We start from the raw sequence: 27,177 nt of genomic DNA, 5'->3' as shown, positions 1-27,177 counted from the left end.
GGCCTGACATCCTTATTATACTGTCACATGAAGACTGCTCCTTCAGACTCTTGAAGGTCTGTGTCTCTGGAAGAGTGACAGCCTAATAGGTTCTATTCTTAAATTATAAGTATCCTTGATAGTGCACCAAGCAATTTATCTTTAAAATAAAAAGTGGAAAAAGTTCTGCTGATACATAGTTGCAGAAACTGGGAAGCAGCTGAATAAAATTGAATTTCTCCTATCTTGCAGAAATATAAACACAGAGTATTGGCATGCTTGTCTCTAAGCACCTGTATCTTCACAGATAGGACCAGATGTAATTACCAGCTTACAATGAATTTCATTCCCATCACAGAATCTGGAGTCAGGAGTATCATATGCTCCCAAGGCTGCAAGCTACTGCAGTATTTCCAGTGGGAATGATGACTTTTGATGACATGATCCATTGTGGCATGAAATAAGTTCACACTGTTGCTTGTACCTGGGTGAAGCTCAAGCAAGATTTAATAACATAGAAATAAATCAAATAGGAGCCCTATTTTTATTCTCCTTCAGGTTCTAAGATCAGAAATCTGGAGCTCAACAGTAGTGGGAACAGAGAGAGCTGACTTGGAGGACTTGATTTTGCTATTTGCCTCTGATGTCAAAATTTTGGAATGCAGCCCTAGGTGAGAATGCAGGGAAAGATTCATGTGTGGATTTCAGAGAGTAACAGATAAGCTGCATAAGCATATGAGAAGCAAAAGCTTGCCTAGTGCAGGGAATTTGCCTGACCAGTTCAGCTTGGCAGTGAATTACCTGTTCTGCTAAATGAGTAACTCCTCCTTGGAAGTATTGCTGACTTCCCAGGCTGCAGACTCTGCAAACCAGGCAACAGAAATGCAGCTCAAATTCAGTCACACACAGACAGGATGAGAAAGTCACTATTCACTATTCTTTAAACTAGTTGGATGTGTTCACAGCATTGCCTTGGCTTTGTTTTGTCTTGAAGTCACAGAAGAGATGGGAGGGAAATGGAATGCTGGCACATGAAGTGATGGCAAGAGCATATGGCAAACCCGTGCACAGTTCATCTCAGGGTATCATTGTGCTTACTTAGAAAGCTGCTTTTCCCAGCTCTGGAAATTCTGCTTAGCTGCTTTTCTAATGCTTAGTACCTGTCAGCAGAAATGCAGTTTCTCATTCCACTCCAGAAATGCAAGACAGTGGGAATTACCCATTGTCTCTGGAGGATTCCCAGTGCTCTGTCATCCATGGGTGATTCCAGGGACTGTCATTTGGCTCTTTCTTCTCCCTTTCCCTGTGGCACATTCTCTGGGCTGTTCCCAGGCACAGGGTCAGCAGAGCACTCTCTGCTTCTGCAAGTGGCTGATGGTGTGAGCCCTGAACCTGTAACATTTCAGTCTGATACCACCCATAGCTCACAGATTCCATAATTCCTCTGCTGCTGCTGCTCACTCCAAATCTTCTTCCATGCTGGTGATTTTCACACAGCAGATAGAGGGAGAAAAGAGGGAAGAGATGGGGATAGGTGATCACACCATGGACAGCAGCTACACCATTCAAAATACAAAAGCAGTGAGCAATGACATTCCTATTTTCACTGCTCCCTACCCAGTGAGTCCCACAGGCAGCAAAAGAAATTACACCAAGGATTTGGGGTCCATTTTGGGTCCACCTCCACAGAGCTTGCCCTGTTCCCCCTCCACTTTCCACCTGGTTGTTTTGAACCAGTCAGTTCCTCCTCCTACAAACACTTATCAACTACACTTTCTCTTTTTTTCCTGTTTAATTGCTTAAAATTTTTTGACATCCTTAGGTGTTAGGTGTTCACAGCCACAATGTTGTGGGGCATCCACCAAGAAAAAAATAGCTGGTTTCATCCAGTAAGGGATTTCTCCCTTTGCAGTCCTGCCTCTCTTCTTGCTGTGTCCTGCTCAGCCCCCAGGTAGCCTCAACTCACTTAATCATGGTTTATTTTTTTAATATTGCTTGTATTTTGGTTTTTTTTCACTAGTGAGAGAGCAAGCCCAATTACACCCAGGTTCATATGAGATGGTTTCAGGTTTGTATGCTTGCCTTTGCTATAAAACCACAGTGAGCTGAAGTTTAAGAAACAATCATTGCTGTAGATGAACAAATCTCTACTCAGGCTGCATTTCTGTTAATTATAGAAATATTCAAATTTCAAACTTAGCAAGACTTTTAAACAGTCTGGAATCAGTTCTCAGATAAATCTGACTTTGAAACAAGGAAGCTTCTCTTTGTGTGGGGCAGATTAGCAAGATGCAGCTAATATCAATAAATAATATAAAGCTGCAGGGGCCATAATCTGTTTTCAGAACACTAAAGCTTGCAACTTGAGGACAGCAAAAAGGGGGCATTGGTTTCCTTCAGAGAGAAGTGAAAAACTTCAGTTAATCATGTGTGCATTCATGATACACTCAGAGAGGCAGTGAGTACAATTACCTCTAAAAGGGAATTCTACTTCTCCATTGGTAAGCTTTTCATCTTTGCCACACATAGTGATGTTCATTTTCACTAAATAATTAATCCAAATACAGAACAAGTTACCAATAAAATCAAGATTGAAATCCAATTGTGCAGAAGACAAATAGGTATATGAGTTTCATATACAGGCAGTGGAGGATGCTAATAATTTGTAATATGCCTGGGTCTTTCAGGGGAATTAAAGTCTTACTCTACACATCCTGTTGAGGCAGCTGGAGTGATGGGAACTGATCCATGTAGCACAAAGAGAATTTCAAAAGGAGATGTTCTGAGAAAAAGATTCAAGTTCTAATCCTGAATGTGCCATTGACTTCCTCTGTTCATGCAGATCCAATACTCTATCGTTTTTGCTGACTTAAGTATTTGAATTATTGATATTTGGTACTAAGGGAAAATGTGATTTTAATTTTTAAGTAGAATCTCTCTTTAGCATCCTAAACAATGGAGTTCAGTCTGTGTGGGCTTCTCTTTTGTTTTTTTTTTCCCCTGGTTTCCTTAATTGAGGAGAGATTCTACCCTTCTGTCTAAAACTTTACACTTAAGGATTCTATCTTTCCTTAAATGTATCAGTGCATCCCATACAGGCCAGAGGCATGTGCAGAAGTTCTGTGGTGTTGTGCACAGGATGGCTTGATTACAAATGCTTCTTCCTCCTGTATCTCAGTTTCTAAATTCCATTTCAAAGGTTTCTGGGAAGCTTTTCCCAGTACTGATGCTGTTCACAGCCCCCTCAGCCCCAGTGCCTGCAAACAGAGGGAGGAGTGTCTGTGATGCCATGGTGGGCGTGCATAAACCAGCCTGTGTTCAGTATCCAACAATTTCATTAATTTCATTAGCAAATTAAATCCTGTTGCATTAAATAATTAAGTGGATTAAGGGATGCCCTCCACAGTTGTTCAGTCACCTCCACATGAGTGTGTTTTAATAAAGTCCTGGAGCTGTTTTGTCTCTGGCAACTGATTGTTAGTTAATGCACTCTTGCCATAATTGCTTTTTAATACAGTGGATTAGAAGATTATCTTTAAATTAAACTGCATTTCTAACAGTAAAAGGAATCACATGAATTATATGTTAATCAGTAGTTTCTAAGAATTAAATTATTTTCTCATACTAGGTATTACAAATAGTTCATCTGTAAGACCTCAGATTTAATCATTATTTTCCCATGATCTATTGTGATGCAAAACCAAAATTGTAAGAAACAAACTACTCCAACAGTAGGGATAGAGAAACAGATAATATCAAATTATTTCTAGTCATTATCATCTGTCTGTTGGAATTCTCATCCTTGTTATCCCAGACATACTAGCTCAGGAATAGCTGCAGTAAATACAGGAACTAGGATTTTCCTTAGGCTGGATCCCTTCTTGGAACTTCTGTTTCTTTCCTACTTGATTTCCAGCTTCAAGGCAGCAAAGTCCTTTGTTTGTTTGTTTGTTTGTGGTCTAGGACAGGGCAGTGGTTCATCTTTCCAAGGCAGCATTGCTCATGGGATGGGACTGGGGCAGTTTTAGTGCCCCAGGGGTATTAACTAGAAATATAATTGAGGGCTGGGTGCCAAATGCAAAGAGCTTTCAGCAGAACCTTGGTTCCCCAAGTAATTCTGAAAGCCTGAGTTGTACTCCAGGAATGAGCTTGGAGTGAAGGTAAAGGTGGTGGCACAGCAGCTGCCTACAGAGGTGTTGGGCTGAAACAAGAACAATCAGTTTGATACAAGAGGCGTTTTCCCCCTCTCTCTTGCCTTCTGACTCATTGCTGACACATCTCTACCTGTGACTCCACTGCAGTGTCTGTGCTGTTCAAATGTCTGAATTTGCAGCAAGTCCCATGAAAGGCTGTTCTCTCAACAGCCATTACCAAGAGCATGAAGAACATTTAACATTATATTTGACATCAGTTTGGTTTCAATTGATCCCATTCAAGTCTTTGTGTTCTGCAAAAAGCATCAATATTTGGGTTGTTGAGCTTTTGGGTGTAAAAGCTGCTGGGTGAATCAGGAAATGAGACATTGAAAGCCAAACAGGTGGAATGGAGAGGATGAAATACCTAAAGGAATAAGATGTCTTGGGAGAAAGAATTTTGAATTGGTGTGACTGGAGAACGGAGACCTTTGAAAGGGGTGCAGTGAGAAGCTAAAAGTGATTCACTACAGACAACAGGGAAGAAGTGCTGAAATTATGTTTATCTGGGATGCTTTGATAAGAAAATAATTGAAGCTGATACTGAGGTTTTTCACCTCAGTATCTTGACCTCAGTATATATTTCTTTTATTGCTCATATATGAATATGGAGTTCTGGAGAAGGCTCCATCACAAGCTATTTGGGTTATTTGGGATAAGACTGAGGCAGACCAGAAGCCCGGCTTGGAGAGAGTTTTCATGCTGGTTTTCCCAGAGAATATTTCATTTGAGCTCTGCTTTCATGCATTCCTTGATTTTACAAGCAGAAATGAGAACAAAGAAACAAACCCTTTAAAATGGAGCTCATCAGGCCAGATTTCAGTGTTGGCAGAATGGGCATCTGCTACTGCATTTGTATCTGATGTTAAAACCTTGGGCTTTAGCCAGTGAGCAGCAGTTTATGACCATCCTGGATGGAGTTCAGAGCTATGCTAAGTGGTTCCATTTGAAAGACATTTTTCAATTACAGAAAAACAATTTGGTGAAGAGGTTCTGTTCAGAAGTACTTGCTGAAACTCCATTTATGCAGCCTGGCATGGTTTTTGGTTATGTGGCTAAAGCTGTTGTGAAACCAGACCAACTCCCTGGCAAATGTATTACATAAAGAAATCAGGGACTGAGTCTGAATCAAACTTGTGGAGATCCATTTACATGGACAGACAGACAGATAGATGAATAATGAGACTCAGAGAGAGGCTGGAAATGAAAGAGGAGCCTGGCTTTTCCCTTCTGTAGTTGCTGCAATCAGAAATTCAGTGCAGCATTTCCAGCTTTTGAGAAACTCTAGGACCAGACAGGAGCCCCATTTTAAAACAAATACCATTTATTGAAGCTGCATCCATTTGCAGCTTTAACTCAAATATCTGACTCACTCACAGTAGAAAGAAAGAACAGACACAATTGTCTGATGGAAATTTCAAATTAATTTAATTGTGGGGGTTATTAGAAGTTAAAAACATTAACAATGTTAGGGAACCATCTGAGTGTACAGATGAAAGAGATCTGTATCCATAGGGATAGAATCACAGGAGTACAAGGTAATATTTAGAGAAAAAGCTCTCCCAATATGGAGCAACACAACCTAACTCCAGCTTTCCCTGTTCACAAAATAAGATCTGGGATTCTGCCCTAACATCATTGTTTGAATTCTTTGTGTATAAATGAAGAAGAAAGATAAAGCTGACGTTTCTTTGGTGAGACAACTACTCTGTCCTACCGTGGGGCCAAAGCTTTTCTTGGCCAGGGCCTGGGTCTGTGCTGACCCAAAACACGTGGCACTGTGAGAGTAAGACTCATGTTCTGACAAGGAAAATTGTGCCTGGTAACAGCTCAGGTTAATTCCTATAATTCCTCACAGGACTATGTCAGGACAGTATTATTAAGCAGCTTACTAATTAAGAATAATACAGAAGGCATTTAAAATTTTGTGGAGGATGGAATTTCTAAGTGATTTTTCCATACCATCATTTTTTGACTCATCAGGATAGTCATGTAGATGATTTAGTAATCCAGGAGTTCCAGGAGCCTGGCTGTGTTGGTGTGCTGGTTAGAAAGCTAAATTACAAAGATTTTATTTGGAAATGGTCAAAAGAACATGTAAATCACAAAAAAAAAAAAGTTCAATCCAGTGCTTCAAGTTGGAAATGTGTCAGGAGAAGAGCAGGTTTAGTGGGGAAAGGATGGGATGGATGGATGGATGGATGGATGGATGGATGGATGGATGGATGGATGGATGGATGGATGGATGGATGGATTGATGGATCATGGATGGATGGATGGATGGATGGATGGATGGATCATGGATGGATGGATGGATGGATGGATGGATGGATGGATGGATGATGGATGGATGGATGGATGGATGGATGGATGGATGGATGGATGATGGATGGATGGATGGATGGAGGATGGATGGATCATGGATGGATGGATGATGGATGGATGGATGGATGGATGGATGGATGGATGGATGGATGGATGATGGATGGATGGATGGATGGATGGTGATGGATGGATGGATGGATGGATGATGGATGGGTGGATGATGGATGGATGGATGGATGGATGGATGGATGGATGGATGGATGGATGGGGAATGGATGGATGGATGGATGGATGGATGGATGGATGATGGATGGATGGATGGATGGATGATGGATGGATGGATGGATGGATGGATGGATGGATGGATGGATGATGGATGGATGGATGGATGGATGGATGGATGGATGATGGATGGATGATGGATGGATGGATGGATGGATGGATGGATGGATGGATGGATGGATGATGGATGGATGATGGATGGATGGATGGATGGATGATGGATGGATGGATGGATGGATGATGGATGGATGGATGGAGGATGGATGGATGGATGGATGATGGATGGATGGATGGATGGATGGATGGATGGATGGATGGATGGATGATGGATGGATGGATGGAGGATGGATGGATGGATGGATGGATGGATGATGGGTGGATGGATGGATGGATGGATGATGGATGGGTGGATGATGGATGGATGGATGGATGGATGATGGATGGATGGATGATGGATGGATGGATGGATGGATGGATGGATGGATGGATGATGGATGGATGGATGGATGGATGGATGGATGGATGATGGATGGATGGATGATGGATGGATGGATGGATGGATGGATGGATGGATGGATGGATGATGGATGGATGGATGGATGGATGGATGGATGGATGGATGGATGAATGGATGGATGATGGATGGATGGATGGATTGATGGATGGATGATGGATGGATGGATGGATGGATGGGGAATGGATGGATGGATGGATGGATGGATGGATGGATGGATGGATGATGGATGGATGGATGATGGATGGATGGATGGATGGATGGATGATGGATGGATGGATGATGGATGGATGGGGAATGGATGGGGATGGATGGATGATGGATGGATGGATGGATGGATGGATGGATGGATGATGGATGGATGATGGATAGATGGATGGATGGATGGATGGATGGATGGATGGATGGATGGATGGATGATGGATGGATGGATGGTGATGGATGGATGGATGATGGATGGATGGATGGATGATGGATGGATGGATGATGGATGGATGGGGAATGGATGGGGATGGATGGATGGATGGATGGATGGATGGATGGATGGATGGATGGATGATGGATGGATGGATGGATGGATGGATGGATGGATGGATGGTGATGGATGGATGGATGGATGGATGGATGGATGGATGGATGGATTGATGGATGGATGGATGATGGATGGATGGATGGATGGGGAATGGATGGGGATGGATGGATGATGGATGGATGGATGGATGGATGGATGGATGGATGGATGGATGGATGGATGATGGATGGATGGATGATGGATGGATGATGGATGGATGGATGGATGGATGGATGGATGGATGGATGGATGGATGATGGATGGATGGATGGCCATGGGACCACCTGAGGCACAATTGTGGAAGAATAAGGAGTGTGGAGTAAAGAACTGGATGGGTGTAGAAGAGAACATAGAAGAACCAGGCTAGACTGAGAACTACATCTGCAGGTAGGTGCTGAGCTTCAGTACAAGAGGAAGGAAAATTATTGCTGGAAAGGGAAAAGAGCTATTAGAGCAAAGCCTGTGTTTCAAAAGAAAGGGAAAATAGCAAAGCATTCACCAGATTTTTGGGTAAATCAGGAGGAGACGAGGAGGTTGCAGAAAATTGCATATTTAGATATGAAAGCTATGCATTGGGATTTGCATTCAATTCTTCTCAGATCTTACAAGCTAGAATTACCTCCTATCATTGCAGGTTTGCCAAAATATAAAAGCAATGAGAAAAGATAATATGGTGGTGGAGCAGAATTGCAGTCTTCCTTCTTTTGGAGACCATGACAGCCTAAGTATTAGCCAGAGTCATCCAGCAGATGAGAAGGGTGAATACCTCTATCTGACAGGGTTGCTTTGGTAACCTGGATTTCAAAGAAAATAATTTAAACTACTCATGCCTATGCAGTCCTAGGAAGGGGATGGATTGGAGTTAAAAATCCCCTGCACCACAATTTTTGTGTGCAACTGGCTCTGTGAGCACAGGAAAGAGCAACTAACATCTCCAAGCAATCAGTAGGATTGCAAATGGCAAGTTCAAGGAAAAGGAATACAGTTCAAGGGGTTCACAGTTAGGTTTTATATCTTAATCTAATATATCAGAAACTACTTGGGTCTAGCAGGACATTTTAATTTTGGAAACCATTGCACGTCATGGACTTAGGCTTGAAAGAGCAGGTGGTCTGCAGGGTCTGAGACAAACTCATTCATTCTTGACCTATGCTGCCTTCTCAGGCAAGGGATGAATAATCCATAAAGAATTAGAAATATTTTTTGGCTGTGAATAAAAGTAGCAATGTCCCAGTCAGTCCAGGCCAGCGAGTGAAACACAATTCATATCTTTCAGGCACTAAAACATAGGAGTCAAAAGCGTTAACCCTGCTGAAAACCTTGGCAAGGAGCTGCCTTCAAAGCACCATAAATCTGCAAAGGGACTGAAGTACCCTACAAGTACCTTTGTTGTTTATTTAACTATCACTTAGCTGTAGTATTACAAGATATTCTGTGTACACCCAAAACCATCAGAGCTGTGTTAGCTGAGGATTCCTTTTCAGCACTCTCTAGCTGTGTCCCATTTCCTCAGCGCAGGTTTTTGTGGATGCTGTCCAGCAGTTCAGCATCAGTGCCATAAATGCCGTGGTGACAGCATTTGTTATTTGTTACCCCCACAGCAGCAGCATTGCAGGCAGGAGCAGCCAGCCCACGCTCCCTGCCCAGCCTTGGCCGTGCCCTGAGGACAGCTCAGGGGCGTTTGGCAGCCCAAGGGGTGACACTGTGTGTTATCCCCCAAGGTTCATTCAATCCCTGGTGTGCACACAGAGCCAGGGGATCTGCTGCTGCCTTACACCACTTCTAAAGTCCCTTCCAACCCATTCTGTGATTATTTATGATGTTTTTCAAGAATGCCCAGAGGCTCCACTGGACAAGCTGTAGGAGTTCCCACTCCAGTCAGCCTAAAGAGATGGCTGAACAAAGTGGTGATTCGGGTTTCTGATGCACATGGAGAGCTGAGGCCCAGGGAAATTAAACAAACTGTGCTGTTGGGCTGCAAGGCTCTTATTGGAACTGATCTCCAAACTTGTCCTACCTCTGCCTCAGCCACAGCTCTGTTGATTCTCCAGTAATGTCCTTGTGGGGTGTTCGTGGATTCACACAAAAAAAAGTTATTAGGTTCCTGCAGCACATGTTCTTTAGCAATTAAAGCACTAAAGACCTAAATTTTTGTTCTCCTCTCTGTGAGCAGAAACTCTTGGAGCATCAATACAGTCACTTAAAGCTACACAACATTCATCCATCATTCCTGGTGGCTTATCTGACTCACGGAAGTACATGCTTTGCTTATCACACTTTGTCTTTGGAATGGGATTTCCTAAATCCATCACCCATGTGGCACTGTGTCACACCATGAGATCAACTGGGCTGTTGGTAGCAGCAGCACCCAGATCTGGGGGCTATAAAACCTTTTTTAACAGCTCTTCATTTCTTTTTCTCTGTATCCAAGTATCCCAGGGTAATTATTTGCCCCAGGAACACTTCACTGTCACTTATGGGACAACAGCCAAGCAGGAGCAGGATTACAGATGCTCTCATCTCTGTAAAGGGAGTGCCATAAACAGTTAAAGACCAGGACTGTTCTGGTCTGATTTACTCTTATTCTGCTTCTCTCAGTTTCATTTTAATATTGAATCTAAGGAGTTTTGCATTACAGAAAACTCACTGCCCACCAAGCTCATCTGCTCCATGAGTATACCCAAAGACAAAAGGGTCCTGGCACAGAGGGGTTTATTTTAAGCAGATGACTTTCACCTACACCTGTCACTGAGTAATTGTTACACCTACTACAGCTCCCCTCTGGGAAAAAGAAAAAAAAAAAAGTCACAGAAGAAAGTTTAAGAAAACACTATATAAGCTTTGTAAAATATAAAGACATAAAGGCTTCGTTTTACTTGGTGTAGAACTCCATGGTTAGTGAGGCAGCTAACCTCTGCCATAGATTTATGCCAGCAGCACTTTCTGGCATGGATCTCTGAGGGCATAAAAGCTCAGGATCTCCCAGTAGTGTGAGGCTAATGATGAAAGTGTGTGTGAAGGTAATCACAGGAACAGCCTGAACAGGGGAGCACCCACCTCTCTCACAGGTGTTCTGACAGCCTGATATTAAAGACCTGCAAGTGTCAGAAGATGTAGGAAATCAAGTGGCCTCTCTGACAGATTTTACAGCACAGTGTTTGTACTGTCAAGGCAGTGAATATGACAACCTGAGGAATGACAGTAATAGGAATGTTTTTAAGGGAACAGCTGAACAAAGATGCCACTGTTGACAATAACACGCTTAAGTTAAAGGGAGACTCTTGGAGCTTGTATTGGAGAAGTTATTATTAAGCCCAGTTTTCTACTTCGGGGTTTTTGTTTTGTTTTCAGTCTTCCTGTGTGTTTGTCTGTCTGGTTTTACTACCATAGTGAAATACTATTTAGTTGTACTGTGGAAGAAAGATAAAAGCCACTCTGCAGCGCTGCTTCACCTGTATCATTGTCATAGTGTAGGCAACATCTGAAGGCTACACTGATTAAGATTTAAAATCTCCATTTTTTTTTCCTCTGGCAAGTTTTACAAATGAACAAAAAAACCCAACTTGATTTGGGAGAGCTGAAGTTTGAGATGAAGAGTGGCATTGAGCCCCATCTATCTGACCACCTGAAAATGAGATCATTTGCTCGAGCTAGCCATGGGGTGAATGGAGAGTGCAGGTGTTCAGAGCACATTTTATGCCATTCATCTCTCTCCAGTCACCAGAGAAGATGCCCAGACTGCTCCAACAGATGGGACACTGCACAGTCAGGAGGGGAACCTCAGGCTAAGCTGGAGGCATAAACCAAGCCTGGCTTTCCCAGCCACCTCAGAAGGGCTTTAACCTTCCCCACATGAGCCTCCATGTCCCAGGAGCATCGTGTAACAAAGGACTTGGCTTGACAGAAACCAGAATCCACATACATTAGATCATCCTCTAAGCTTGAAATAATAATGATAACAAGAAACTAGTTTAAGGACAAAACAGAAGAATTTCCTGTTTATTTGCTAGGAAATACTGATGAGTGCAAAAAGCTTTAGGAATCCACAATGTTTATCCAGAGCTGCTCAGGTCTGGGCTCATAAAGACACTGAACCTCTCTTTAAGGAGCATATTCAGAGGTAAAACACTTAAGCAGATAATTTGGAGGCAAATCAAAATAAATATTACCATCCCTTAAGAGCACCTTTTCTCTGAAATAGTAGTTTTCATGACTTACTTAAACTCTGGAAGTAAACTGAAGTTTGGCTTCTAGGTCTGTGTCCCACCTCCATCTCAGGCTTTGCTCACCTGCAGTGGTTATTAGCTGTGGTGTAAGAACTGGCTCTGGGGGTCAAGAGATTTGTATAAAAAAAAGGAAGTGCTAATTACAGTCCACTCCAATAAGCTTAGAAATATAGCAGAGACAAGTCCATTATCTCAGAGTTAATAGGGTTACAAAATGTTGACAATGCACATGATCTGCTTTGCTATCAAATGCTACTGAAATTATGGATTGTTGCCACAGCATGGGAGTTGCAGCAAATGATTAAGACTTGTGTTTAATTGAGGTCATTGCCTATGGAAATCTGGCTTTCAATGGTATTTAAACCCCTGGATAGATACATGTGCCTAGGTACATTTGCTCTGGGTTACACATCTGCCAGCAGTGCAAGTTAGGGAATCCTTTTAAAATTCCTTTGAGTTGCCTGTTTGGAACTCCTGCATGGGATTTAGTGTCACCCTGCCTGAGGTGTCTGAGGAGGAGCTGTGGAGGTCCTTCTGTAGTCAGCACACACAGAGGCAGCCACCTGCTGTCCCAGAGAGGCAGGGAGCTCCTGGGAAAAGGGAATTTTCCTCTCTGGTAGCTGCAGAGGGAGCCTGGGTGAACTGAGCCCAGTGTGGGATAGCAAGGTCAGATGAGATGAATCCAGAAAGAGATTATACATCTGGTCATTCCCTTGCAGTTAATGGAAAGGATGATGCATATGCTGTCCAAGGGAAAAATAAATCAGTGTTCATATCCCAGTCTCATCTCCTGTAACACAAGCATATCCATCTTATCACTTGAGAAGGGAAGGAGGATCAGGGAGGCTTTCCCTGAATGACTGCAGGCATCTCAAAGCAGGGGAAGGAGAAGGAGCAGAGGATTAATACAAAGGTTATCTTCTATTCTCTGAATGCTTGTAAAGCAGTGTTTCCATTAGGCAGAGCTATGTTCCTACACACCTGGAATTTTTCATCTCTTTATAAACCACTCAACTTCACTGAATTCTTAAAAGTGAGACACACCAGTGCCTAAAACACATACAGCTGCAGCCAAGTAAGAAGTTTGGTTTTGTGCATCCAAATCTATATTCAGGGACCTCACTTGCAGCAGAAACTAGAATAATTTTCAATTTGTGGTAACAGAAATTTTGCTGTGACTTAATTTTTCTCAGTTAGCTCATCAGTAAGTATTATTTTTCTTAATGAAAGTTTTTAGTTAATATAAGTGCAACTCTTGAAACACCAAGAAAACAGCTAATGTGTTCTGGAGATAGTGTTACTTGCAGTACAGTACTTGGCATGCTGCTTCCAATACCTAAGTTTAACAGAAGAGAAAAGCTTATTCTTCAGAACAAGATCTGAATGTGAACTGTAACCATGCTCTGGAGCATTTGCTATCACATAAAAAGTTTCTTTGCAAGCAGAGGTTCAGCTTGGCAACTCCTGCAGATAATTTTATGGTGATTTATTCCTTTTTGAAGAGCATCAGATGATACTGATCTATCCTCTTTTCCTCTGTTGCTTTCTTAAAATGTGACATTTTTGTCATGTTGTTGCCCTGAGCAGCACAAGCACAACTGCAGCAGCACCAGGACTGATGTCACCTTCTCAGGAGTTTCTCAGCCAGCCCTGTTACTGCAGCTCCCCATGGATGCAGTGTCACTCAACACCTCCCCTTTAGTGGTGACTAAAAAACCAGATGCTGCCTTTGGGGATTTTTGATTTCAGAGCAGCTTGGTGGGCCTGAGGTCCCGCACTTGGTAGCAATCCAAGGATTTTTGCCAGGATGGCTTGGTCCTCCCTCATTGGTTTTTTCCCTCAAGGTAGATTCCCCTGGAAACACAGACCTACACATGTGCCCACATACAGGTATTCTAGGTAACACTGAAAGCTAGACAAGTGCCTTTCTATTATATGCATAAAAATATTCTGTTCTGACAGACATTTTCATTTAAAAAACCCAATCCTAGACAAGAAGGTATTTTCCTTTTATTCCCAAGATTTTATTTTTAATATATTCAACATGCCTCGTTAACACATCCAGAAAGGTTTTGACATCTTGAAGACTCTGCTTCAAAAGTTTCTGCTTTAATACTTTTTGCTGTGTTTTGAAGCTACTTTAAAAATACAAAATGCTATCAAAAAGGCCAACTAAAATGTAATATAAACAAGCTCAAGTCCAGCTGAAAGGGAGCTTTACAGTAATGGCCTGGGTCTAGAAATCCTTATAAAAAGGCTTTAAGTTCTTTTATATAAAGGATTTTCTTCTATCAGATAAATGCTTTCTTTGCTCTGAGTAACTTTCTGGTGATTTCTTGCTTGAAAAAGATTTGTCAAGTCCTGAGATCTGTTTAAGCTCCAGGAATAATGCCCCTTCATCTAGGTCACAGTTCCACGGAGTAAGAAGTTAAGAGAAGTCCCCTTTTTCCATCAGCCAAACATCACTCCAGGCCTTTGCTCTTTGGAGGGAAATGCATCAGGCCACATCATCCCACTCCACACTCACTTATCAGCCAGGCCAAATCTCCACATGCAGATTTTTAAAGATGTGAATTGAATTTCTGCTAACACACTGCTTGGGTAATTTGAAGTCTTTCTGTGTTCCAGGGGAATCCCTTTCTACCTTTGTAAATTTCTACTGAATAATTTGTCTGAGGAACTTCTCTGTGCTGACTTTCCTGTTATTACCTTTCTATGATCCTTGGTCTAGGACACGTGCACCATATGGCCTTACTCAGCATAAAAAGCTGCCTTTCTGTTTGGGAGGCCTGACTGTTGCTGTCCTGCTGAAAGCCAGACAAGCAGTGAGTTTGCTCACTGTGAGACCTTAGAGTGCTGTGAGTCCTTGTTGCAGTAGTGGCTGTGTTTGTGGTGTGCTGATCCTGCCTCGTTTGGGAACGTGATTGCACTGATGTCAGTGACTTCACATGCACACTGTGAGTCACAAGCCTAAGTGCACTCTGAGATGAGCTAATTTTCCCTAATATGCTTTGCCAAATCTATGGCTATTTAAATACTTCTGAGAAAGGGGGGGAAAAAAGGTCTCTGGAGAGAATGACAAAAGGATTTTATTTTGGTACCAGTGTATTAAACACCTGTATCAGCAGATTCTTGGATGTCTTCTCTCTTTCCCAGCTTGCCTTTTGGTCTTCATTACTGAGAATATTTAGTTAATTGCTGCAAGTGAATTACAAACTGCTCAAGATTATTCTTCTATGCCCTGACCCTTGAAAGATCTAAATAGAGTGTAAATACAAAGGGAGGAAGGAAGTCATGATTATTTCCACAAGAATATTTATGAGGTTTTACTCACATTTGAGAATGGAGGACTTATAATAATATCTAAAAAGTGCATTCCTAAGCAAAACATAGCATACAAGAAATAGTTGTTATATTTGTTGAAAGCTGTTTATAGAACAAAAAAATTTGTCCACCATCTATCATATGTTGAAATCAGTTGCCTGGTAAATAACATTCTGCTTAGTGTGACAGTAATGAAGAATTTTATCTACAGCCACTGCAATCATAGTTTGCAGCCCTTGTAAATATTCCATTTACTTTTATGTAGGCAAGAACATTAACTGCTAGGCAGATTGCTAAAGGGAGGGACTGGGTATTTTTACCATTCACACCTCACTTGAGAGGTGCCCAACTCCTAGGAGACTCCAGGCTGAGGGATCCTGCTGAAGATGCAAATACTTGCAGCTCCAATAATGATAAAAGACCTAAATTCAGAGGGAATATAATCCATTAGGGCTGTGCAATTTGTAACATTCTTGTGAAGAGACATTCCTTTTAAAAAGGGAACGGGAAAGAAAATATGTTTGATGCAATGTGTAATGTAAGGAAGTGGTAGCCTTTGGTAAGTAAGGTTCAAAAAACTCCACTTATCTTAAAATATATTCCATTGACTAACAATCATGTGCCAAAATTAAGCAAAATTCCATTCTGACTATTCTTGAACAGAGTTTAAAAGTTCTGAGTGATGACATTGGTTGAACCATTAATGTAAATCCTTAAAATATAAGTAGTTTCTTGATACCTTCCACTTTGGGTCATCTTTCTTTGGGAAAAAACCCACACAACAAAACCAGATGCTGCTCTACATGCACAGGAGAAATCAATGGATGGGATCAATATTCCCTCCACAGGTAATAAATGCTGAGAAGCATTTCTGTCTATCTAAATTGATCCTAGAGAATTCTTTAAATTGGTTCTGATGTGTATAAAAACCATTTCCCTATTGATCATAGCTTTTCTTGCTTTCTTTCTTTGATATGTTATTTCATCTCTGCCATCAGGAATGGTCTCAGGCTTCTGTATGCAGTTATGATAAACAGGATTTCTTCAATCCATGCAAGATTTTTTATTTTTAATTTAAACCCAGAAATAGCTGGGTTTGTCTTTGAAGGTGGATGTTTTGCTTATAGTTAGGCAGTGCAAGTAATTTTTAAATTGGGGAAGTTATCACATCAGAATTATTTGCTAGGAAATCTAAAGTAACTGCTGTACTTTTCTTAGAAACAACTGCCCAATTCCTGCTCCTCGACTGCTCTGTTGTCTCTGAGAGGAGGAGAGGGTTTGGTCTGTCACTGTCCTTGTTGTGCCCCATTTTTGAGCAGAAGACTTCACCTGAGCTGCTGAGTCTGTGGAAAATAGACTGGGAGTGAGCAAATAGTGCCAGTCATCACGAGGAATGTGCCTGGGGACCTGTAGACTTTGTGACTTTTGTTACAACAATATTTTATTAGCATTGAAGCTGTGAGACTGCTCCAGAAACATGAAGTACTGGTGGGCTAAAACAGAACTTTTCAGACTATTTGATAATGGGATGTTACAGAATGAGTAAATTAATTTGCCCAAAGAAAAGTTAAATGTTTAATGGGCATATAAAAAGGCTCACCAGTGAGCAGTGGTGATGGTTTGCTCCAAACCTGTCACAGTTTGCAGCTTTTTGGACATGTAAAGCAGTGTGTAGTGTGGTCCTGGCAAGGTTTCACTCAAAATTCACTGTACAAAGAACACAGTTATCGTGGCTGTGATTTCTGTTAGGCTCTCCTGAAATATAAATTGTCAAACTGTCTTTTGACAAGTACAGGTTTTGTTCCTTTTACCCCAAGTAATTTGGAACCATCAACCCAGCAAATTAATCTTGTCTAGTTCTGTCTTCTGAAGAAATGCAGTAACAAATTAGATTACTTCAACACGCCTGCCCTATTTTAAATTTATCCACCAGTTCAAATTAGGAGATGGATTTCATACTGATTTCACAGGAGGGGCTTTGGTTCCTTAGGATTCCTTTCCTTAGGTATGCACAGTTCCTTGCAGATGAGAAAAAGCAGGTTGCTTACTTATATCTAACACAACTGAGCCTCGCTGAATGCAGTAACTTTGCTTTTAAGTTCACATGTTTAGGTCAGTATGGACACTCCAGTAAATTTGGTGGGAGTTTTGCCAGATTCCTGCTTTTGGCACTTTATGGCTATGGTCTTTATCAAACCCATAACTTTCTGTACATTTGGAAAATGTACAAGAACAGATTTGCATACAACATAATTAATCTTAACTACCCCCTTTTTCAGAGTGGGGTATGTATCCTGTAAGTAAAAAAAAAAAAAAATTACTAAAATATTACTTTCTCTGAGGTACTAAATGATTTTAGGGTTCAGCTCTTGTCTCAAAACAATGTAGATATACAGTTTTAGTAGCAGGAATAGTTCTTCTAGAAGGGCATGGATGATTTTTATTGTTTTAAGTACAAATGTATTTCCAGCCCAAACAACAGCACTGCATTGTAATTAATCAATGCCTAAACCGAAGAGCATTGCCAGTCCAGAGACAAGAACAGAGCAGTTCTCTGTAGGACACTGGGACTGGAAACCTACAGCAGTACTGTAGGGGCAAAAAAGAGAGCTGAAATTGCAGTGATTCCCCAGAGAAAACTCAGCCTGGTCCAAGCAGAAAGGTGACTGTCCAGAGATTCCAGATTCTGGCTGCCCTGCAGCTCCTAGGTGAGGTGAGATACAGACATTTTTCATGGAAACCCTGTGTTTCACCTTCCCTGGGGGGTGATCTGGGTCTGGCTTGGCTCCACATTTCTCTGTGGATCCCCAAGGAAGGAATAAAGCCTGAGGTTTACATATGGAGGAAGCACCATCAGCCAAGTACATTTTAATGCACAGCTTAGCCATTTTCTTGGCTAAGCTGTCATCCCCTCAAGGATCCCTTGCACAGAAGTTGTTTGTACCTTTAATTGGCTTTGCTACCTTTCTTTACCTTTTCCAACTCACTGCATCCCTCTTGAAGCAAGTGTCCAGATGGTCAGAGCTTATGTTATTCTAAGGACATAATAGGGGTACATCAGAAAAATTAGTACTTGTGTTTAGCACTGGGCAAGAGCAAATCAGCTGTGACTAGCACAAAGGCTGCTGCTCTAGGGTCTCTTTGTGGTGGCAATGTGCTTTGTCATCACTCCTTGTGTGCCAGGTTGAGGAAGAAGGCTGAGCTCAGGATTGGCATGGGGCCAGCCAGAGCAAAGCTTCACTTTATCTCCCCATGTTGCCAAGTGCACCAAGAGATCCAGAGCAGGTTCTGGAAGCCCTGTGAGCTGGGGATCTAGAGGCTGTGAGATCTAGAGGTCAGAGTCTTGGAGACTTTGCATCTTCTAAGCAGACTCTATTCATTTCAATGCAAATCAGCCTAACTGCTCAGCTCAGTGAGTTTGCATAGACCAGCCCCACCTGACAGTTGGGTCAGAGGTAAGAAGAACTACCTCTCTTCAGGCTTTTATCTTCCTCCAGTGTTCTATCAAAGTGCCTTTGTTAGTGACAAGTAAGTATCCTTCATTAAAATACAGCTTTGCATCACAATTGTGTAGTAGTTTTTGTTTGCTTTCCTAATTGGAAAAAATTTTGAAAGAGCAATAAAACACAATTTGTTCCCTCTTCCCAAATTGAAACATCTCCTTTCGGAAGGAAGGAGGGAGTAAATTACATTATAATGAGCAAATGGTTATGAGCCTGTAGATCAGTGTTGATATAAAGGGTGAGGGAAATGAGATGTTGTCATTTTGTGCATTCCCCCTCGAACACATCTGCCTGTGCATCCTGCTGCTGCTGAGCCAGGAGGTGGCTGTGTCGTGGGCAGTGATACTAACACATCCTAACTCAGGGAAAACTCCTGTGGAATGGATCATCCTTCACCAGGGCTGCCAGGTGAGCTCCATCCTTCCCCCAGTGAGTGCCAGTGATGGAGGCAGTGCAGGTACTACTGCACCTCCGAGCTGGCTGCTTCTTACTGACCCTCTCTGTTTTCCTCTTGGCTTTGTCGTTTCCCAGGACGGTCAGAATTCTGGCATGGACTGACAGGATGAGTGCTATGGTTTTGCTTCAGGCATGTGGCTTACCTAGCAAAGCATGCAGAAAAATGCAGGGTTGGGGCCTGCCCCTGCCCTGCTCAGCCCAAGGAGTGAATGAGCTGAAGCTTTGTCTCAGTTGTCATTCTGTGCTGCCCTTGCTTTCTGGAGTGGACAGCAGCTGTCCAGATCTTTTCTCCTGCCTGTCCCTGTCTGTAACAACTGGGTTCATTAGTGGTTTTGAGAAGCTGGAAGTGACATTAACCCCCTGCCCAGCTGTTGTGGTGTCAGGGCTGCAGGCAGAATGGCATTTGTTTGGCTCCTGGAGAAGTCATCCAGCGATTGCCTGGAGAGTCTCGCTGCAAGTGCAATCCATATGCAATGCTTCTGTCAGCAAAGACTTGCTGGAGGAGAGTTTATAATAAATATTCACATCTGCTGCTTTGGACACTCTAATCCATCCTACAGATCTTTGCTGTGTCAGGCTTTGTTCTAGATGAAGAAGCCGGGTAGTTGTAAAGGTTTGCAAATAGGGCATATTTATCATGGTTAGCTCTACTTGCTAGTTCCCTTTCTTGCACAAATATCCATGACCACACTGAGCATAAGTTGTGGTTAGATATTCTCAGTGCATTTGTAAGCTGTTTGAGGCTACGTGTTTCTTTTGATAAATGTTGAAATGAAGCCATCAGATCTTCATGAGCAGAACAGACAGCATCATTGTTATGACTAGTTTGAACAGAGGGACACTATATTCCCTGCATAAACTGTACATCATATAGGCACATCCAGGGCCCTGAAGTGTTAAAACTGGGATAAATTCCTCCATGCTCATGTCTGTTGGATAGTATGTTCCCATTGGCTATTTGGTAAATAACCTGAGTTACTAAAAATAGAAAAATCTCCTGTTTTTCATAATCTTCTCAAAAGTTATGACCTTGGTGCCAAGTGGACTTGGTCTGTGTCAATTTCAATTATTCTTCTGCTGGTGATGTCTTTGCTTTCAGAGAGAAAATCTCAATACATAAGAAGAGCTGTAATCACTCACAGGGTGTATTGAACTTGGTCTAAATAGCAAAAAGTGTTTGACCAAGATCATGACTGACACTACAGTGATCCCATTGTTGTTAGGGCCACATCAGATTTGAAATGAATGTATTGATCTTTATTTTTTTGTACGTGAAACTCATGATCATTATAGTTAATTTCTAAAGGAGAATCTTTATCTGGAGGCTGGATAAGAGGCACTTCAAACAGATCACTTACCAACTATTACCTCTGCTTTTATTTAAGCAGGGAGATAATAAACACATTCTGCTTCCTTAAAAGTGTTCAAAAGTGAGTCCATTTGATTTGCAAAAAAGCACACGGAAACTGAGAACTCCTTAGAACCTTTTTTAGGTTTTCTTTTATTTTTTCTACTGTTAATCCCTGTTCTATACTAAGGATTTAATTATCATTTTTTCCATAAGGATATAAGGGAGCAAGCACTCAGTACAGTTAGATGCCTGACTTTCTGGAAATTCAGCTGAAAACTCATATCCTCATGTCTTAGAGTGGTACAAGAAAAGGAGTGTCAAAAGCATGGTCTGATATTGATACCTACAGGTATTAGGAGGGCATCTACTCCTCTGGTGCTCAGTCTGTGTTTCAGAATCTGTCCCTGAACAACTGTATTTAAATATAAGTGATTGTCCTGCTCTGGTCTGCTCCACCTTGAGTATTGTGTGCACTTCTCATCACTGTAACATAAAAAAATGATTAAGCTATTAGACAGCATCCAAAGGGCAGCAAAGATGGTGAAGGGCCTTGAGGGGAAGCTGTGTGAGGAATGACTGAGGGCACTTGGTCTGTTCAGCTGGAGGAGACTGAGGGGAGACTCTCCAGGGTTTGCCAATCCTTTGTGAGGGGGAGTGGAGGGGCAGACACTAATCTGTGCTCTGTGGGGACCAGTGACAGGACCCCATGGAATGGCCTGAAGCTGTGTCAGGAGAGGTTTAGTTGGATATTAGGGAAAGGTTCTTCCTCCACAGGGTGGTTGGGCACTGGCACAGGCTCCCCAGGGATGGTCATGGCTCCAAACCTGACAGTTCAAAAAAGGTTTGGACAACGCTCTTGGGCACATGGTGTGACCCTTGTGGTGTCCTGTGCAGGGCCAGGAGTAGGACTCCATGATCCGTGTGGGACCCTTCCAAGTGAGCAGATTCTGTCATTCTGTCTAAGTAGCCAGGCTCCTTGTGAGGAGAACATGAGGTCCCCAGACTGGCCTAATTACTCCAAAATCCAATCTCATTGTTATTGATCCGTCCAACTTTCTGTTCATTTATCTCAGAAAACAGGAGTACACGCGAGTCTCTTTAAAGCCAACATCTCAAAACTTCCCGTGCCGCTCTCTTGTGCAGCCTTTGCCAACCTCGATGATGCCTTTGCCGTGTGTTTCAGGTGACCTGGTGGCTCTGGCCAGCAGCGAGGGCTCCGTGAAGGTGCTGTCCCTGGCCGTGGGCCAGCTCTCCATCCTGCGCGGCCCCGGGGTCGAGGTGCGCTGCGTGCGCTTCCACAGCCAGGATTCGCTGCTGTCCGCGGGTGCCGATGGCAGGGTTTGCCTCTGGAGCTGGGCACAGTGACACACAGTGACATCGCCTTCCACGAGAGCGGTCTGACAGCAGCACTGCGCGCTTATAGCTTCCTAGCTCGTCTTTGCGCTATTCGGGGAATGTTCGCCCAAACGGAGCATTATTTAGCGTTTTATCCAAATAAACCCCTCTAGTTCTCCCTCTTCCTGCTGTCACCGCGTTTTCCCCAACGCCAAGAATCTCTCTTTTGGCGGTTTCTGGAGAAACAGCTTTACAATGACGCCTAATGCCGGCGCAGCCGAATTGCAAGGAGATTGATTTTTAATGTAGCGCAGCGCGAGCCACAGGAGCCGGGGCGCCCCTTCCCCGGCGCAGCCGCCTGTGGGAAGATGAGGCGAAGTTTCCACAATGCGGCCATGGGAGATGTTTTCCCGGACAGCGCCGGGGCAGCGGCGATGAGCCGGAGCTGGAGAGAGCGGAGGGACTGAGAGAACCCCCAGCCCACGGATCCGAGGGCAGCCGGGCTGAGGATAGCCCCAGCCGCTGGATCTGAGGGGGCTGCGGGGCCGAGAGGAGCTGGGCTGAGGGGAAGCGGGCTGAGGGGAGCTCTAGCCGGTGCATCTGAGGGGAGCCGGGCTGAGGGGAGCCCCAGCCGGTGCATCTGAGGGGAACCGGGCTGAAGAGAGCTCCAGCCGGTGCATCTGAGGGGAACGGGGCTGAGGGGAGCTCCAGCCGGTGCATCTGAGGGGAACCGTGCTGAGGGGAGCTCCAGCCGGTGCATCTGAGGGGAACCGGGCTGAGGGGAGCCCCAGCCGGTGCATCTGAGGGGAACGGGGCTGAGGGGAGCTCCAGCCGGTGCATCTGAGGGGAGCCGGGCTGAGGGGAGCCCCAGCCGGTGCATCTGAGGGGAACTGGGCTGAAGAGGGCCGGGCTGACGGGAGCTCCAGCCGGCGGATCTGACGGGAGCCGGTGGATCTGAGGGGGACCGGCAGGTCTGGGCAGAGCTGTCGCCCCAGCCGGCGGCAGGCGGAGCAGCGGCCGGGGCGGAGGCGCCCCGCCCCTGCATTATTTTTTGGGTTTTACCCCCCCGGCTCTTCTCTCTTCTTCTTCTTTTTTTTTTTCCTTTTTTTTTTTTTTTTTTTTTTTTTTTTTACCACCACCCCGCTAAAAGCAAAATTAATCGTGATAGGGGCAGGCAGGGAGCGCGGAGCTGCGCGGCGCGGGCATGGCCGGCGCCCGGGCCGGGGAGTCCCCGGAGGGGCGCGGGGGCCGCCCGCCCGCCGGGCGCGGGGCTCCTGCGCCCGCCCTCCCCCGCCCGCCTCCCGCCTAACCCGCGATCGCTCCCCCCCTTCCCCCGCCGAGGCGAAGCTGGAGCCGCAGGAGATCCGCCGGGCACAGGGAGGGGACAGGGATGGGTTGTTTTCTCTCCCCCGCCCGCCCCGAGACCTGAGGAGATGCAGCCCAAGTTCGCCGCGATGACTCTGCTGCTGGCACCGGGGCTTCTCCGCGGCATCGCAGCCTCCGGACCGCCTGAATCCTGCTCCCTCTGAATCGTCGGCGCCGGGTTAAAGCTCAGTTCTCATGTTGTGGTTGCTGGGCTGCCGCGCTCCCGTTTTGCGATGGGAGGTGGAGGAAAAGGGATTGTCCATGAGTCAACACCGAAAACGTGATTAGGATGAACTGCCTTCACTAATCTGTTTCTAACCTTTCAGTCCATGTTGGCCTGTGACCCCTCTCAGCTTTCACATCCAGCCCGATCAGGTAGGTGTGAATTATTTACTTGGGGTGAGGGAAGGCGGATGAAAGCGTTTCAGAGACTTACCTATGATCCTGGCCCCTCTCAGGATGAGAAATGGTGAGAAAGTTCAAGCTGTAAACTAATTCTGAGCCAAGCAGCATTTGTTTACTTGTTGAAATGTGTCCGTGCAAGACGTCTGCAGTCTGTCTGATTTCCAGGATCGAGCCGAGTGCCTGTGAGTTGCTGTGGGACATCTCAGCTGCTGTAGCAAAATATCTGGGGAGAACTTTTATATACATATATGTATACACACGCATTTGTTTTGAGAGCTTCCTCATGAAACTCCAGCAAATTCTCACAAGGGTTTCACATTTCCTCAGATATTAATGACTGTTTGCTGCTCTTTTTTTTCCCCCCCTAAATGCCCACAAATCTGCAGTGTTGCAACCTACCTGTAGCGTTAGGTGGGGAGATGCTCTGCTCTGTAGATATGTAAAGCAGCCGTATCTGCATGAATCGCTGGATTTCCAAACAGCATGTTACACGAGATATTGCTGATAGGAGTAACAAGAGGGTGCACAGTCCTTGTGATGGAAACACAGCTAGTACTTCAATTAAGAAGATATCTTTTCGAATTTGATAAATCTTGTGTAATATCCGGTGTCTCCCTCTGTTGTGGCTTCGGAAAAACTGCTTGGTCAACAGGATCCTTTAGCTGCTTCTCTGGGATTAAAGCTTTCTCCTCCTGCTGCTCCTTTTTTGCTTCAATTAGGGGAGAATTAATTGCTGAACATCTGCAGTCCACCAAAAAAGCCAGTATATAAAAATGTCACCCCGAGGGGTGGGGGCAGTACGTGTGTGGGGGATAATGCATGTTTGTGTAGACTCCGTGAGCCTGTGTGTGCATGCTCTGGGAATGGAGGAAGAGCAGGGATGATGACACACACACACCCCAACAGCCCTTCTTGTTTTGGTTTGTGCCAGCATCTGCCTCCGTAGTTCTGCAGTCCGTGTAATGCTGATACTTCATCTCATTTAAAAGTTTCCTGTAATACTTTTTTAAGAGGGGTCAGAAACCAGTTTGCTGCCGGGGTTGCACCGGTGTGTGGGCAGGTTGGCGGCGGTGATGTGGCACTGTGGGCAGCCAGAGGTGTTCCCGAGGCACCGGCACGGAGCCTTTCCGGGGGTCACCGAGAGCCCCTCTCTCCCTGCCGGGCTCCGTGCTCACTCCTCCGTGCTCCAGCACAGCTCACCGCAGGTCGCTCCCGAAGTTTTAGAAAGGCTCCAGCTTAATCAGGCCGACACGTTTCAGCGGCTCCATGCATTATGCAGGCATTTAACGTCCTGCACTCGGCGGATTTTGCTGGGAATCACTGAAATGCTGAATAATGGGGATGGAGAATTGCATCTTTGCCTCTGGCAGGGTTAAACGTACCTGCTGCAGGCTGGGCTGTGTTGGTAGCCCAAAAGTCCCTCTTCAGAAATGCTGTAAATAAGATTTTGTACTATTCCATCTCTCACAGCCCAAGTTAACCCAGCACCATCTTTCAGATCAGGCACAAATCTGACAGCAGATTATGTTTAACTCCTTTTTCAGCTCGGGTTTCCCACCTCGGGTTAATGAAGTGGGCTGTGCTCCATCCGTAGCACCAAGGGACAGTGGCCCTCACAGGAGCTTTAGACCATCCTTAAACTTGGCTTCAAAACCCTCCGAGCTGCCCATCACCATGAGATTTCAGGCAGCTGGTTTAATTTCTGGTGCATCCAAAAACTCAACTGCAAAAATGAGGAAAGTAAAAATTAGATGATTCTGTGAACCACCATTCCTTCAGAGATATTTTATGGTCATATGCTTCCAGGCATGTGTGTCTAATTTTAGGTATTTCACATGCTTTGTTCTCTTTGCCAATAGTTAAGAAGAGGTTTAATTCAAATGAAACAGTGATAGTTAAAAACTTTGATTTATTCTTTGGTACTGGTTGAAACAATGACTTCTATAAGTCAGTATTCCTTGAATTTTGAGTTTTTTCTCACTTGAAACTGTTTGTTTTCAGACCACAACACTGGTCTCCCTATGGAAGCAGCTGTTTGTATCTGGCTTTGAGGTCCCATGGAGAAGCTGAGGAGGGGGATGGCTCTTCACATCCATGACGCCTGGATACTTCTGTTTGTGCTCCCTGGTTTGGTCACTCCAGCTGCCATCAATCATGAAGATTACCCCGCTGATGAAGGGGACCAGACCTCCAGCAATGACAATCTGATCTTTGATGACTACCGGGGGAAGGGCTGTGTGGATGACAGTGGCTTTGTGTACAAACTGGGAGAACGTTTTTTCCCAGGACATTCCAACTGTCCCTGTGTCTGTACTGAGGATGGACCTGTTTGTGATCAACCAGAATGCCCTAAAATCCACCCAAAGTGCACAAAAGTGGAACACAATGGATGCTGTCCAGAATGCAAAGAAGTGAAAAACTTTTGTGAATATCATGGGAAAAATTACAAAATCTTGGAGGAATTTAAGGTATGGAACCCTTTCTTCAGTATTTCCTACTAGTATGCTTTAGGAATTGTATTTTTGGTGGGAGCTCTCAAAGGCACTCAGTATTTGCTTACTGCCACTGATGAATGCTGAAGTTGAGATCATTTTTAGCTGTGATGCAGATCTGGCTCAAGTAAAAGCTGTCACCTCCCCTTTCTGTGCATCCCTGAGGGCCAGTGGTCAGCCAAAGCCTCTGAGGGAATTGCCAGCCCTCTGCATCTGCCTGCTTTGCTCATAGCATGGCTCATGCTGGACTGCCAAGGCTGTGTAACCCACTACTGAGTGCTTTTTAAGAACCCCTTTTGCAATTTGGAGGGCAAAAAATTGATGGCATGGTACTGAGAGCTGTTACTCATAACTGTATGAGCATGCAAATAAGTAGATGGTAAACTCTATTTATTTTTTTCATTTCAACTGTGATGAAGCTGTCTAGAATGCAGAAGATGAAATCCTAGGCAGATGAGCATCTCAAGCAATGAGAAGCATGGGGATTCATTGTAATGGTTGAGTTATTGTAAGGAATGTCACAAAGAAATCCTGAAATAGATCTTAAAAACAAGTCAGTGTTTTCCAAAACCACTACACAACCTGCAGTTCTCATTCTAATGAGTTTGATCACGAGCTTTCAATTGTGCTATTCAATTCTGAAAACAGCATTTCCCAGTGAAGAACAGGGGCTGTAAAAGCTGCAGGTACACAAGTTTGTTGTTCAGGTCATGTGGCTTTGAGGGTTGAACCTCCATAATTAACAACGGCCTGTAACTCCTCCTGGCTGAGTGTCAGATTTTATTATACACTTGGCCAGTTTGTTGTCTCTCCTGCAAGGAAAATAATTTCATACAGGTCTGAGTACTCCACAGTT

The 27,177-nt window shown here is 44.1% G+C and overlaps 2 protein-coding genes across 3 annotated transcripts in view; both read left to right on the top strand.

Moving 5' to 3' along the window:
• The window catches only part of SPAG16 (sperm associated antigen 16), a 379,082-nt gene extending 356,841 nt beyond the window's left edge, over window positions 1–22,241 (top strand). The window contains exon 16 of the mRNA XM_058028073.1: window positions 21,908–22,241. Within this exon, the coding sequence (XP_057884056.1) occupies window positions 21,908–22,089 (182 nt within the window). The 3' untranslated portion in view covers window positions 22,090–22,241. The remainder of the gene's footprint in view (window positions 1–21,907) is intronic.
• A 1,165-nt stretch (window positions 22,242–23,406) lies between these two features.
• The window catches only part of VWC2L (von Willebrand factor C domain containing 2 like), a 46,369-nt gene continuing 42,598 nt past the window's right edge, over window positions 23,407–27,177 (top strand). The window contains exons 1-2 of one of the 2 annotated variants that reach the window (XM_058027992.1): window positions 23,407–23,799; window positions 25,831–26,297. In XM_058027992.1, the coding sequence (XP_057883975.1) occupies window positions 25,887–26,297 (411 nt within the window). In that variant the 5' untranslated portion in view covers window positions 23,407–23,799; window positions 25,831–25,886. The remainder of the gene's footprint in view (window positions 23,800–25,830; window positions 26,298–27,177) is intronic. The other variant, XM_058027991.1, reaches the window with a different exon arrangement.

Source organism: Melospiza georgiana, chromosome 7 (genome assembly GCF_028018845.1).
Source record: "Melospiza georgiana isolate bMelGeo1 chromosome 7, bMelGeo1.pri, whole genome shotgun sequence".
Taxonomy (NCBI): Eukaryota; Metazoa; Chordata; class Aves; order Passeriformes; family Passerellidae; genus Melospiza; species Melospiza georgiana.
This window is presented reverse-complemented; position numbering and strand designations above follow the sequence as displayed.